At 35.8% G+C, this 14,266-nt stretch overlaps 1 protein-coding gene across 2 annotated transcripts; it reads left to right on the top strand.

The window, feature by feature from the left end:
* Positions 1-1,946: 1,946 nt before the first annotated feature.
* Positions 1,947-13,412, top strand: LOC121321598 (dnaJ homolog subfamily A member 1-like). 2 transcript variants are annotated; one of them, XM_041260613.1, is made up of 10 exons: positions 1,955-2,047; positions 5,327-5,449; positions 5,616-5,768; positions 7,679-7,859; positions 8,026-8,130; positions 10,331-10,558; positions 11,696-11,810; positions 11,987-12,102; positions 12,196-12,296; positions 12,537-13,412. In XM_041260613.1, the coding sequence occupies exons 3-10, from the start codon at positions 5,637-5,639 to the stop codon at positions 12,768-12,770; spliced, it is 1,212 nt and encodes a 403-aa protein (XP_041116547.1). In that variant the 5' UTR covers positions 1,955-2,047; positions 5,327-5,449; positions 5,616-5,636; the 3' UTR covers positions 12,771-13,412. The 2 variants fall into 2 exon arrangements, with proteins under 2 accessions (XP_041116540.1, XP_041116547.1); XM_041260606.1 differs by lacking the exon at positions 5,327-5,449 and having other exon boundaries at positions 1,947-2,047.
* The last annotated feature ends 854 nt before the right edge of the window (positions 13,413-14,266 follow it).

The following is a 14,266-nucleotide window of genomic DNA, read 5'->3' on the forward strand; positions in this document are numbered from 1 at the left end:
TGTGTGTGTGTGTGTGTGTGTGTGTGTGTGTGTGTGTGTGTGTGTGTGTGTGTGCGTGCGCGCGCGCAGTGGGCGGTTCCTCCGGAGGCTATAAGTAGGAGGGGGAAGGGGGGGGGGGGTAGACGCGAGCGGGAGTAGGCGTGAGAATGTCTGACGTGAGAGAGACTGCGAGAGACGGAGAACTGGCTGAGAGAGTGTTTCTCGTTGAAGAAGTGCGTGACCCCCAGTGAGTCTGCGGTGTAAAAGAGAGAGAGACAGCTATTTATTATTTTGGCGTGAACCCCGGCCCAAACAGGGTTTCGTTGTGTTATTAAAAATAAAAGTACGTGGAACCTCATCTGGTCTCCACCGAGTCTGTCTCACCCCCATAGCACAGAACGCTACATTATTATTATTATTATTATTATTATTATTATTATTATTATTATTATTATTATTATTATAACAGTATTTGAACTTATAATGGCACTTCGTCGATTCTCATTCACAAACTCTTCAACCCCACACTGTCTGCATGGGATAAAAAGAAATTGCACATCGCTGGCGCTGTCGAGTTTTCCACAGTAAGGAAGGCGAAAGGGGACAAAAGCGTTTGTCAAGGGACACAAATAAAATGAGAAACGCTTCACAAACATTTGAGGAATCTGCATCTCCCTTCGCATTTATATTTAAATGTTACTGTATTGACATTTTTATTTTAAAATATTAAAATCTGTAATCAAGTCTGTTTTCCTCAGTTGTTGATAGCGTCACCATAAGTTCTGGTACTGCTGCTCACAAAACACCATAACGTGGCGTGTAAAGTTAATAATAATGGTAGTACAGTACAATTATACCATCATTTTTGCATGCAGTGTCATTAAGGCTGTCATTCATACCAGCCAGGACACTAAAAAATTAATAAATAAATTAACACAATGATTTACAGTTTGTTTTTTATTATAAAAAATAATAAAATATTGTACAGATAGCCTAATCTCATCATTTTATTTCTATCATTATAAACATATTTGTCAATCTTCATGTCTATAGTTTCACGGTTGATTGTGCACTTCCTACAAATAACTATAAAAAGCTCAATAATTTGTATAAATTCCATATGGTAAATGGCAAACTAAATCGAAATATTTAAAACAAACATTTTTGCCAAGGAAAATTTGTCCTGAAATGCTTCTAAATAGTAAACTTTGCGGCCCCCCCCCCCCCAAACGTATCAGATTCGGACTATTACTTTATTTTAAAAAAATAAATAAATAAATAAATAAATAAATAAATAAATGTCAGTGTGTTCATTGATATGACCGATTCACGTGAACTGATGTGAACTGGTCTGAGTACGCGCTAGTGTTGTGTGTAGGCCTAGTCAAAATGTTAATGTTTTTGGTATTGTAACCATTTCACATATGTATGCAAAAATTGGAAGTAAATGGCAACGTGGTAAACATTTACAGCACTGACTATTTTGGATTATTTATAACTTTGTAGACTAGAAATAGTTTCCAAAGAGTTCACTAAATACTGTCTTTTGATTCTGTGCATCAAAGAGATAAAAGTTTTAAGAATTAGGCCTGCTGTTTGGTATTCTGTCCTAAACCAGCAGTTTGTCAGTCACAAAGTGTTGTGACATAAATTATATATTATATATATAAAAAAACAAACAAACAAAAAACATTTGAAAACCACTGCTTTAGGTGTCACACTTGGTACAATTTGTTTCCAATTTAAAATGATCAAAATAATGTGTACCACACTGTTAGTATTGCAGAAAGGAAATTGTTACACAGTGGCGAATGACTGGGCGTCACTACAGCTTAACAGCGCTATTTATCGGAAGTTTACTGTTTTTTCAAGCAACTGCAGGACTATTTTTTTATATATATATATATATATATTTTTTTTTTTTTACGTATGGCAAATTTTACTTTATGGGCGGCACTTCTATATGCAACGTCACAGGTTTGATACAAAAAGCCGGACGCCGATTGCCGAAACCAACCAGAAGGTTCTGGAAGGCTGAAGTTGCTGAGAGGAGATTACATTTTTTAATGTAAGTACGGAAAGTGGTTAGATTAAACAATTAACCAGTGTATAATAACGTGTTTTTTTTTTTTTAAATAATTATTTACGCTTTTGTGTGGCGTTACAGACTAATATTTACTAGCCTTGATATGCTGCTATGTAACCTTAAAGTATATGCCAGTGTATCTATCGATTCATACGGGATATTTTATTTGTTGAGATTTATTTCTATTATAAAAGATGATTATATATTTTCTTCTGTTCCAAATGTGAAAAATAATCCTTGCGTGACTGATGTTATATTGAATGTGATGTTTCTGATGGATTTGGGCGGCATTATCAATCATTTTCCCTTTTATGTATTACGTTTTTGTTCTAGAAATGTCTAGAGTACCGTCTTAAATGTTTTACTGTCCCTGCTGAACGTTCGAGATCTGCTTTGTTCTTTAGTGTCGTGCTAATGGCCCCTGACGCCAGGGTTGTCAGATCTGTATGACGTCTGTAGCCAAAAGCTCAATCGAAAACAGCCCAAAAAGCTGATTTTAAAAAAGCCCAGGAGTAGCCAAAAACGTGTCACGTAAATTTACACAAATGTATAACCCAGTAAATGGCGATTCTGGAAATTAGCACGGGGGGGGGGGCAGCAAGAGTGGCACAACTTAGAGTATTTTTGGTCAACTTTTTAGTGTTTTCCTCATGTAATAAAATGGTCCACAAGGATAACCATGTAGATTATTAACAAACCTACAATGGCATAACCTGAAGCAAAAGTCCACGAGGTGGGGGTGCGGGGGACGGGGGGCACGACACAATTATGTAACTTCCTGCATTTTAGGGAATTCTGAAGTGCTTTAAAATGCCATACTTTAGTATAAACCTGGACACACATATTCATTTTAAACTAATAGCAATAAATAAAAGTTAAATAACGTTAAATAACATTTAAAAAAAAGACAATGCTGGCCTTAAATTCCGGGTGTGATTTGAGCTGATGCAATAAACTGTCTCACAGAAGCTGTGTGAGTAGACAAAGGGGGGCCTGCTTTGGAATATATGAATTACGAGAATATAGTGTTGTATGCTCATAATGTCTTAATTTGTTTTATTTGGTTTGACTGGAACATGCCTATAAACAAATATAAAAGCGCCAACATCTGCAGAAGCATGCAAAGTAGGCAAAACAAATGATATCAGCGACTGGCTTTTAAAAGTAGCCCAATACCGCGGGAAAACCGCGGACATCGAAACCTTGCCAGACGCAGCCGTAAGCCTCGTATTCCAGTAAACTGCGTCATTTTCACAAGGAAAACGAGACCCTATCCAAAGGAACCAGGTGTAATTCTCATTATCATAGACTTGGTTGTGATCTGATGTTAACCGCAACTGCAAAAGCTGACGAATAAGACGGTTTATAATGTTCGTTTTTTTTTTAAGGGGGTGGGGGTTATTTTGAGTGACGTGTAGTTCATTTAGACAACACATAAACTGCACATTTATTACTCTGACACTGATTACCATACGTAGGTGCTACACACGTGACCCGCCTGCCCGCTTTAGATAAAGAAAGTCTTAGTTGACTCCGCCTCATATGAGTGTAGTGTAGCATAGTACTGTATTCTTCTCTTCGGTGTAGCCTTTGATAATAGGAGGCATTATGCTCCGTTGAAGATGTGTTTGTTGCCCAATAACAACTGGTTATGTAACTAATATTCAAATGAAAACACAGTTTGAAATTGAGAAAGAAATCAAACTGTTCTGTAATGTTATTTATCCCCAAAACATCAGTTAATTGTGTGTGTTAAAGATTCTGTTAACTCTAAATCAATTACTGGTGCTCTACTTTGGTTTTAAATGTATGATATAAGAGTACATTGAACATACACATATGACCTACAGCTATGGGCAAAAGTTTTGTATCCCCTAGTATTTTTAGGATTGAGATTTTATATATATATATATATATATATATATATATATATATATATATATATAATATATATATATATATATATATATATATATAATTTAACATTGTAGCATTAGCTTCTGATGTTTTAATATAACACTTTCAAATGGCCTTCAATATCATATAGCACAACTTTTAAAATGTTACCATTTTAAAAAATTTGTTTTTTTAAAGTATATGGGAAAACTACAAAGTGGTATGTAATTGAACAACTTAACATTATTCAGTAGGTTTCATTTGATTTTATGAAGCAAAATGATTTAATTCTGTTGGGTGATGCAAAACTTTTGGCCATAAATGTACATTAAGTTGCACCTGTCTGTATATTTGAATGGTCAGCCATAATCTTTGAACCTTGAATAATATAACTGGGGAGGGTTGCCATACAGTAAAATATTACAGGGTTCTCCCCAGGCCTTTTCAGCCAGACGGGCCTCCCGGCAAATTGGCAGTCGCTGCCCGGCTTAAAAAACCTGATCCACCTATCTTGCAGATGCTACTGTTCCTTTAACAAGGATTGATTACGCTTCTAGCAGACTAGATCAGTTGCGTGTTGCTGGGTGAAAAATAAAAACAATCTTGGAACCACATGACCGCTGTGTTACGTCTTGACAACATTTTAACCAATCATAGGCACTTCGAGAGACTAAAATGTTAAATGAGTGCTTTAAAAAAAAAAAAGAAAAAAACCTTTTCAAAACAAAAAGTGACAATGAGTGCAGGGGGCCGAAATAAGCCTGTGATCGACGCAATCCACCGCCTAATACTATATTTGCGCTGGCTACTTTTTATTAAAAAAAAAAAAAAAAAAAAAAAAAAGTTAAGGTTATTTTCGGGTGTTACCATTAAGTGAGTTTCTTGTCACATGTGTACTGTAAGGTGATATATAATACATAGCTATATATATGCACCAAAAAAAAGAGCCTCTTCCTTTTGTTGTGAGATCGTAACAATATGTACCCAGATGCTTTTGAGAGGTATTGGGGGTTCATTTTATAGAGGCTGTATGCCTTTAAGAAGAAAGGCATGATGGGATATCAGCTGAACCCTTGTCAGCTGACACACAAATGCTTTAGTGCAGCGGTGCTGGATTATTACACTGCGGTTTCATGCAACAGTTATGATGGTGACCAAACGTGTCAGTACTGTTAAAAAAAAAATAAATAAATAAATAAATAAAAGGTTAATTTCAGTTGCATTAAAAAAAAAAAAAATGTAGAACAGCAAAAAAACTTACAGAAAACAGTTTAAATGAAGCAATAAGCTCAATAACTAAGCTAAAAGTGAAAAGTTTACCTTTTTTTTTGTGAACTGCAATAACCCTATATTATCTTTCCCCAGGCAAATCCTAATTTACCATAATAAAAAAAAACAGTAATGAAAATGTTGAACATAAAGCGCAAGCCAGATGGTCAATGAAAGACAACACACTATTCAAATTCTTTGTTGTATTATATATTTAAGGTAAGGCAAGCTTAGTTTTCCATTAAGTGCTTGTAGCTATAATATTCTGCTGCCTGGCTGTACAGAATTCCTGGGGAGAACCCCGTATTAGTCTTAGCTTACCAAAAATGTATTTCATTGCAAGTAATACAACTGACAATAATGCAACCCTTATTTCTGTTTGTAGACTGTAGACTCTAAAGCGAAAATGGTGAAGGAAACTGAATACTATGACGTGTTGGGTGTCAAACCCAATGTAAGTGCAGATGAACTGAAGAAAGCCTACAGGAAACTGGCTCTAAAATATCACCCAGACAAGAATCCCAATGAAGGTGAAAAGGTGAGTACTATGGCTGCGTTATTTGTGTTCACTTTTAATAACACAGTGTAACCATTTTTTTTTTTTTTTTTTTTTTTTTGTTCCTGGGTAGTAAGTGTTATTTCCTAATTGCTTATGCCTCAAAAGTATAGAAAATGGCTGTTATTCCCCAGAAACTTTGCTTTTGTGACCAGGACAGTGATATTTCAAAATATCACTATTTCCAATGGGAAAATGGGCAAATGTGTGTCTTTTCATTCACATAAAGTCAGAAAAAACAACATATGAATCCAAATTAACATGTATTTATATTAAAGTAATACAAAAATGACTACAAAAGATTTAGAAGCGAGTAGTTTTTCGAGATTTACGATTATACTGTAAATACAGTAATTCTAACTTAATTCTGACTTTATGTGAATGAAAAGACACACATTTGCCCATTTTCCCATTGGAAATAGTGATGTTTTGAAATATCACTGTCCTGGTCACAAAAGCAAAGTTTGTGGGGAATAATAGCCATTTTCTATACTTTTGAGGCATAAGCAATTAGGAAATAACACTTACTACCCAGGGACAAAAATTGTGTTACATAGTGTAATCATCAAGGGGGAGCACTACATTTCTTATCAGATTAGTACAAATAAATCCTTGTCTTCACTGATGTGGGGGATTTGGCAGGGACTGACTATTGGGGAATTTTTTATTTATTTATTTTTTTAAAACCATTCAGCACCCCCACTATAAATTTGTTCCAGCGCCTTCACGTTGGCCTAGTTGGCTTCTGATTTTGAAACTTGTTGTTCATGTGGTGGTGAAAGCTTTGCACTAGTGTAAACATTCTTGGGTAATCTGTCTCTTTACCTAGTACAGCCAGCATCCAGTGTTCCCTCTAAGCAGCACGCACACGCAGCTGCACAGAAATCTGGCGGGTGCTGCGCACCAAAAACTTCAGGCCACGCAGCACCGCACACGCTCACTTCATAAAATCTCACGCTCAGCACTCCTCTTATTTATTTTCTGGATATAAATGCTCCACCACCGCAGAGGTATCAATCGCCTGCTTTGCGTATATCAGTTTGGACATCGAGGAAATCCTGTTGGTTAAGAGAAACAAAGAGCTGCCTAGCAATAGCCAATCGAGTTTTAAGACATGCAGTGCCCACCCACTGATCTCGACATGGTGTAAAACTTAACACTGACTGTTTGCAAATCATTTTTTTATTATTATTAATTTGGACTGCATGTTAAGTTATAGCAGTGAACACTAAGGAAAGAAAAGGTAGGAAGGTATGACTGTTAAAGTTAAGCTGTATTTTTTTTTTTATTTAAAAAAAAAAAAGGGAATAAACTGCATTTATTTATTTTTAGTACATAAACAAGTCCCTAGTGACCTTACTGTCTTAACTCAAAGAGATGGCAACATCTTTACAACACCATTTTAAAATAAAAATAATACAAATGCAGAAAAGTAGTAGTACGTGGACTTTTTGATAACTGCATTATGTGCTTCCTTCATTTCACTTTTGATCGTATATAATACTGTGAGTGAGATGTTATTCTTTTTGGTTTGGTAATTTAATAGGAAGGCACTGAAAGGATGGAAAGTGTGGTCAGATGATGTTAAACCTTAGTTAATTTAAAATCTTGAACATTTGTAGTGCCTTGTTGCTGATATTCGAGTTTGTTGCATTTACTGTCAATCACATTTGCTGGCTATCATTGTTTAGTAGGGCAGTTTATATTAACTATGATGTCACTTATTTAATATTCAACTAAGGTGCCCATTGACAGAAAAGTAGTGCTCAGAAGTTTGTAGTCCGCTCAGTACAAAAAAAAATTAGAGGGAACATTGCCAGCATCCACATTCATGTTCAAGAAAATTGAAAACATGAATCACTTTAACCTTCTCATTTCTGCCCCCTATACAGTTCAAACAGATTTCCCAGGCCTATGAAGTGCTCTCTGATTCCAAAAAGAGAGAGCTGTATGACCGTGGTGGGGAGCAGGCCATTAAAGATGGTGGCACAGGAGGCAGTAGCTTTGGCTCGCCAATGGACATATTTGATATGTTCTTTGGGGGAGGTGGAAGAATGCATAGGGAAAGAACGGGTACGTATTCTGTTTTTATAATAATTTGTTAATTAAATGAAACTAAAAACTGAGACGTTACTTTTCTAGTAACTTGTTTTTCAAGAATCCCAGAAGCACCACCAATTTTGAGATGTACATTTTATATTGAATGAAGGTTTATCAAACATAAATGTGTTTTTTATAGGAAAAAATGTGATTCATCAGCTGTCTGTAACCCTAGAAGACCTTTACAATGGGTGCACAAGAAAACTTGCACTTCAGAAGAATGTGATCTGTGATAAATGTGAAGGTAGGTCCATTTTATCATAACCATGTTTTTGGCAGAATCCATCAACCCTGTCAGTTGGCCTGATTTTAACCTATATAACTAGGTCTTCATATTCCTTTGGCTGCCATTGTGTGCTTGATCTGTGTCTAGCTCAGAGAACCAGATGGTTACTTTGTAATTTAAAAAAACTAGTAGGTTCGTGTTGCTGTGGGCCATGACTGGGTTTAAGTTCAGCACCAGCTCTACATAAAATGTTATTGTTATTAAGCACTGGTAATAATCTGAAGCAGTGGTATTTCAAAATAACAGAAACTTGTTTTTACTTTACTGTTTTTTTTTTTTTTTTTTTTTTTTTTTTTTTCATTAAACTTGATACATTTTCAGCTTTCATATTGAAGCTTGTGTACTACTCATTCAGTCAAAGCAAATAGGAATTTGCTTGCATTGTTTAAGACGCTTTTGGTCAAGTGAGCTTATTTGTGTATAAAAACAAGTGTTGCAGTCCTTTTGCAACAAGTCTTGCTGAAATCGTAAGGTAATTTTAACATATTTGCTTATTAATCGGTCACTTAGACGCTTTTATCCAAAGCAACTTGCAGATGCTAGGACTTGAACTATGCATCATTTTTATCTCATCTGATGGACAGAACAAGGAGGTTATGTGACTTGCTCAGGGTCACACACAGTGAGTCAGTGGCTGCGCCGGGATTGAACCAGGAACCTCCTGGTAACAAGCCCCTTTTTTAACCGCTGGATATATCTGTTTCATCTGAAGCAAGGGCAAAACTTTTAAAACTAGCAAGAAATGACTTTGTTGCAGTAGCAGCAGTTACATTAAGTTATTTATTATGGGCAAACCTTGCCTTCTAACTCAGTGGACCATATTTAGAAGCAAGCACAAAGACACAGTTTATTAGAGGAATAAGACAATTTTAATGGTATAAACAAGAAACAATTCTTGACTGGTCCTTGGCAAACTAAGTTTATACTGTTTTGAAATGTTGTTTTATTCAGCAAAAAAGTCTGCATTTGCTTTCAGAATTGAGTCTCAGATAAACCAGTATTTTGAACTGCCTTACTTGGAGTACTTGTCTTCAAAAGAACAGTACTTGCTTTTCTTTGTTTTAACGCTTTCCTTAACTACTTGTGGGAATTCTCGGTGTAGTGGTACTGGTTGTGCCATTTGGTGCTACTTGCTTGTATTTTGTAATTCATGCATGCTCATTAAGTACATATTTAACTTATGCTGAAACGCCTGCCCAATTTTGTGGGTTTGCAATTAATAAAACTTACTTCAACAGTAAGGTTTGCTTGGTTTCTTAGTGCTTAATAACAATTATATATAAATTGTAATATGTATGTATTTGTGTGTTATAAAATGTGTGTGTGTAAATAAATAAATATACACACATTTGCCTCTGTGCTTGGCAAGAGCATTAGTCCCCTCACCTGTTAATAAAGTTAGGTTCCTATGATAGAGACACAAAATTCTAGGACTTGATTAAAACAGTTGTTGTACTGCTTTTAAATGAAACACTTGCCAATACCAGTGACTCAGTGTTACTGAATAAGGAAGTTTACTGGTGTAGAACTTATCTATACTCTGTGTAATTTAGATTTGTTATTATACAGTTATACTGTTAATGCAAAATATTTTACAGTTGGTTGAGTTATCAGCATTGAAAATTGTCAAACTTGGTTATTAGTCATGTGAAAATTGTCAGCCAAAGTCCTTGATTTGTATCAGCAAAACCTGTATGAACCGGTATTTACAGAGATTGTGTAATTGTTGCAGCTGAAGTAAAATTGTCAATTGGGCATACATGTAAAAGATTTAAGTAACATTTCAAAAACTGTTTAACTAGCTTCATGTGTGATTTATCAGGTTGATCTATCTGGTAAAATGACAAGTTGTAAATGAAGTGATTTCTAGAGTTTAACTTGCTTCTGAAAGTGGTCCAAAATGGCCCAAATGCATGTACAAAAGAATGGTTTTGACCAAGGAGTTTGTCAAAATGATTATTGGTCACTTCCACCTATGGTATCAGAGTAAGATCATAATGACATACTTTTTGCATCAAAGTAAATTTGGACTGCCACGTAAGATGAGCAGTGTTGATAATTCTCACATTTTTGTATTGTCACAAAAATATAATATATATATATATATATATATATATATATATATATATATATATATATAATTTTTTTAAAATCTCAGGGCGTGGTGGCAGGAAGGGAGCGGTGGAGTGCTGTCCTAGCTGTCGTGGGACAGGAATGCAGGTGCGCATTCACCAGATAGGACCTGGCATGGTGCAGCAGATCCAGTCAATCTGTACAGGGTGTCATGGTCAGGGACAGCGCATCAATCCCAAAGACAAGTGCAAGACCTGCAATGCAAGAAAGATTGTGCGGGAAAAGAAGATACTAGAAGTTAACATTGACAAAGGTATATGTGTGACATTTTGCTGTGGTTTTTGTTGCTGGTAATTTAAAATGGAGCTCTATACAAGTATGCAAATCCATAAGGGGAACACACTTGGTTCTATATAAAATAACATGTATTGTTAAAGTTCAGGGTTGTTTGGGGGAGTTCCAGTATTTAGTCAGGTTAGCACTAACATTATAATTATAATTCTTGTCTAAATAAACAGGGATTAAGCATTACTTTTAAAAAAGGGAGGTGCTTTTAACTTTAGCAGGAGGGTTATTTTCAAGGTTCTTTTGCAGATCCGATCACTTCTACTGCACACCTATGCAATATGGAGAGGAACATGGTCTGCTAAAATAAATGGGGATTGGAATACATAGTACTGGTTCTCTACTTGTACTAATGTTCCCTTGTGTTTCATACACAGGCTCTCCTTACAATCTGTTGTTGGTGTCATGCAATCTTGTAATGTTTGATTTGAAAACTAGTGGTGATGGTTAACACTGTTCTGCCAATATTGGTATCTTCAGCTATAACTTAAGTCTATCCATAGTGATCTGTTTCCTTACAATCTCTAGCTTCAGGATGCTAAACTGCTGGCACAAGAGCATGATGTTCTGTGGCACTGTCAGTGCTACGAAAGATCCAGAATCGCTGCTCATGGACAAATAACTCTTGTGAACATGTAATCCTTGCAAATGATGTGTCAGGGTACCGTAGTCATTTCACACAGCTTCAGTGACAAGGCACGTGCACGGGCCAGCATGTGGACAAAGGGCCCTTCGATCGTAAAATTGCACAGGGCAGCCCAAAAGCCTTTTTTTGCTTCAGGGAAGCAGCGTGTTGTCCTGGTGTATCTAGAATGAACTTTGACACTTGGAAATGTTTCTCATAGATTCCTGACCTGTTTTACCCAGTTTGGTGGTTTTAAGTGCTCCTCCTACCCAAGAGTGGTTTGATTACATCATTCTAGCTGTGGAGAGGTTGTAATGGTTGGGCATGCTCTTTTTGGTATGAACTTAATCCAATTGTAAAATGTTTCGCCAAACATGATAAATGAAGGGACAGGACATTTCTAATAACATGGTGGGACAGTGTAAACTGCCAGATCAAACATTTGTGAAATTACACCAACATGTGCTTTTGTATGATTAGGTATGAAAGATGGACAGAAGATCACATTTGCAGGTGAAGGAGATCAGGAACCAGGGTTAGAACCTGGCGATATAATCATTGTCCTGGATCAAAAAGAGCACCCAGTTTACACAAGGTAAACATGACATTTTATTTTTTCTTCCCCCTTGGTTTGTGTTCACGCTAGTAAAATATTCTTAAATTCAGAAGCCGTAAAAAAAAAAAAATAATGGTTACACGCTGTAACATGTTCAAATTAGTTATTGATTCTGAAAAAAGGTAAACCACTTTTTTTTTTTTTCTTCTTCCTAGACAAGGAGAAGACTTGCTTATGCACATGGACCTCCAGTTGGTAGAGTCACTCTGTGGCTTCAAAAAGCTCATCACGACACTTGATAACAGAACTATAGTTATAACATCACATCCAGGTATGTATGTATGTATATATATTTTTTTTCTTTGTAACATTTTACCCCCACCCCCAATGACAGACTGACAGGTATTTTTTGTTCATATTGTAGGTCAGGCAATCAAACCTGGTGAGCTCAAATGCATTCCAAATGAGGGGATGCCTACATACCGCAGGCCGTATGAAAAGGGTCGTCTCATCATTCAGTTCAAGGTAAGTTTTCAGCATTAAGTGGGGGGACATCCCAGCTAATTGGCATCTGTGTGGTTGGTAAGCCCAGTTCGTTTTCAGTCTGCATTTTATTCCAGCACCATCCAGTATTGGGTTTATAAGATTTTAGGTAGCTCAGTGGAAGATCTTCTAGCATAAGATTAAGCAAAGTTATCCACAGATGTCTTGTGTGCTTGTCTAACGCCGTTTTTGTATATAAAATATATATATATTTTTTTTTAGGTTGTCTTTCCAGACGAAAATTTTGTCCCACTAGATAAACTGAACCAGTTGGAAAAGTTGCTTCCCAAAAGGCAAAAGACTGAATCCATTGAAGATGTTGAGATAATGGAGGAGGCTGACTTGGAGGATTTTGACATGTCCCAGGAAAGAAGGCGGCATTATAACGGAGAGGCTTACCATGATGATGATGAGAACGATCACCAGAGGCGAGGTGTTCAGTGTCAGACTTCTTAAAACAAAAATGGCCTTCCCTTTTAATCCATTAATTTCTTTAAGTTGCTGTCATTGTACACTTAACTGCAATGGACTAGATAGTATTTTTTTTTTTTAAATTATGAAGCAGTTGCCTTCTGTGTCTTCCCATGTAAAGCATTTCATTCAATCCCAGATGCATGTTTATTAATGAAGGTGATGCTACCAATAAAGTGGCTGGAGTGGTTAACAGAATCTGGAAGTATAGAATAGTTTCCAAACACATCCACATTACTGGCAAAATATGTGAACTGTACAAACTTTAATTTATTGTGTCAGTCAAAATGCATGGACCTAACATGAGTCATGTGCCATGTTAGTGTTGCTCCACCATATTCATCTTGAAGATCAAATATAACTTCAAGAATGTTTTGTTTTTAAAATGCAGATCAGTTTTATATATTTAAAGTGAGGTTCATCAACACAAACTGGAATGGACTTTCAATTGAATGTTTAACTTCTCTTAGAAAGTGCGTGTTTTTTTTTATTTTTTTTTTTTTTTTTTATTTCTATAAATATGGCATTTTACTTACACCCCTGGATCAGGGGGGCCAGAACCATTTATTTACTGTTTCTGTTTGTATATAATTATAATTAAACCTGATAACTGCAATTGGAAACCCATATTTGACTCCTGTCTTAAGTTTCAAAAAAAGTTGTGAGAAAACAACTATAGTACTTTTGTTTTGAACCATACTTCTCCAAGGATTTTGCCATTAAACCTTTTTACAGTGAAACCCATTCAACATTGGAAGAGCTTCAACCAGAAGTTATGTAAGGAATACTGTAAAGGATCAATTCACATACATAGTGTAAGGGACTTGCATCTGTATTTAATATCTTATTACTTTTTTTTTTTTTTAAGCCAAAAACAAAAAATGGTCCTAGTTACCAACCCATCATTAACTCAAATGGTCTCTCGATATCAAGCTTTGACAGTGCAGTGGTGGGACCGTTTGTAATCATTTGATAGTTTTTACTGTTAGAAAAGGGTGAATTGTCAAAATGCACATAGAGAATCATATCTTTAAAACCAAAATAAAAATGTTCTGATTCCATACAAAAAAAAATAAGTACTTCATAGATGATATCCACAGTTGTGTCCATGCAATGGTTGAGAATATGACTGCAATGCTCATGACTACAGTAATTAGTGCTCAAATTTAGTCATACATGACCTTTGACACTAACTCTGTTGGCACATTTGCTGAATCTGGCATGTGCAGGCCGGTTTCTTCCAATCCTTTAACCTGACGTGCCTGTCCCAAAAGCAGCAGTGATCCTGTATGCTATATATTCCAGTAAAATGATTTATTGGAACTTTAGCAATTGTACAATACTGTGTGTGTGTGTGTGTGTGTGATATATATATATATATATATATATATATATATATATATATATATATATATATACACACACACACACACACACAGTACTGCAAAAGTTTTAGGCAGGTGTGGAAAAATGCTGTAAGG

Source organism: Polyodon spathula, chromosome 1 (assembly GCF_017654505.1).
Source record: "Polyodon spathula isolate WHYD16114869_AA chromosome 1, ASM1765450v1, whole genome shotgun sequence".
Taxonomy (NCBI): Eukaryota; Metazoa; Chordata; class Actinopteri; order Acipenseriformes; family Polyodontidae; genus Polyodon; species Polyodon spathula.

What these genes read in the sequence shown, in the direction of transcription:
- LOC121321598 (XM_041260606.1), top strand. Translation starts at nt 5,637, where the DNA reads ATGGTGAAGGAAACTGAATACTATGACGTGTTGGGTGTCAAACCCAAT. An exon ending in GAGCACCCAGTTTACACAAG is followed by an intron (nt 11,811 to 11,986) that starts GTAAACATGACA and finishes TCTTCTTCCTAG; the next exon opens with ACAAGGAGAAGACTTGCTTA. An exon ending in AGTTATAACATCACATCCAG is followed by an intron (nt 12,103 to 12,195) that starts GTATGTATGTAT and finishes TTCATATTGTAG; the next exon opens with GTCAGGCAATCAAACCTGGT.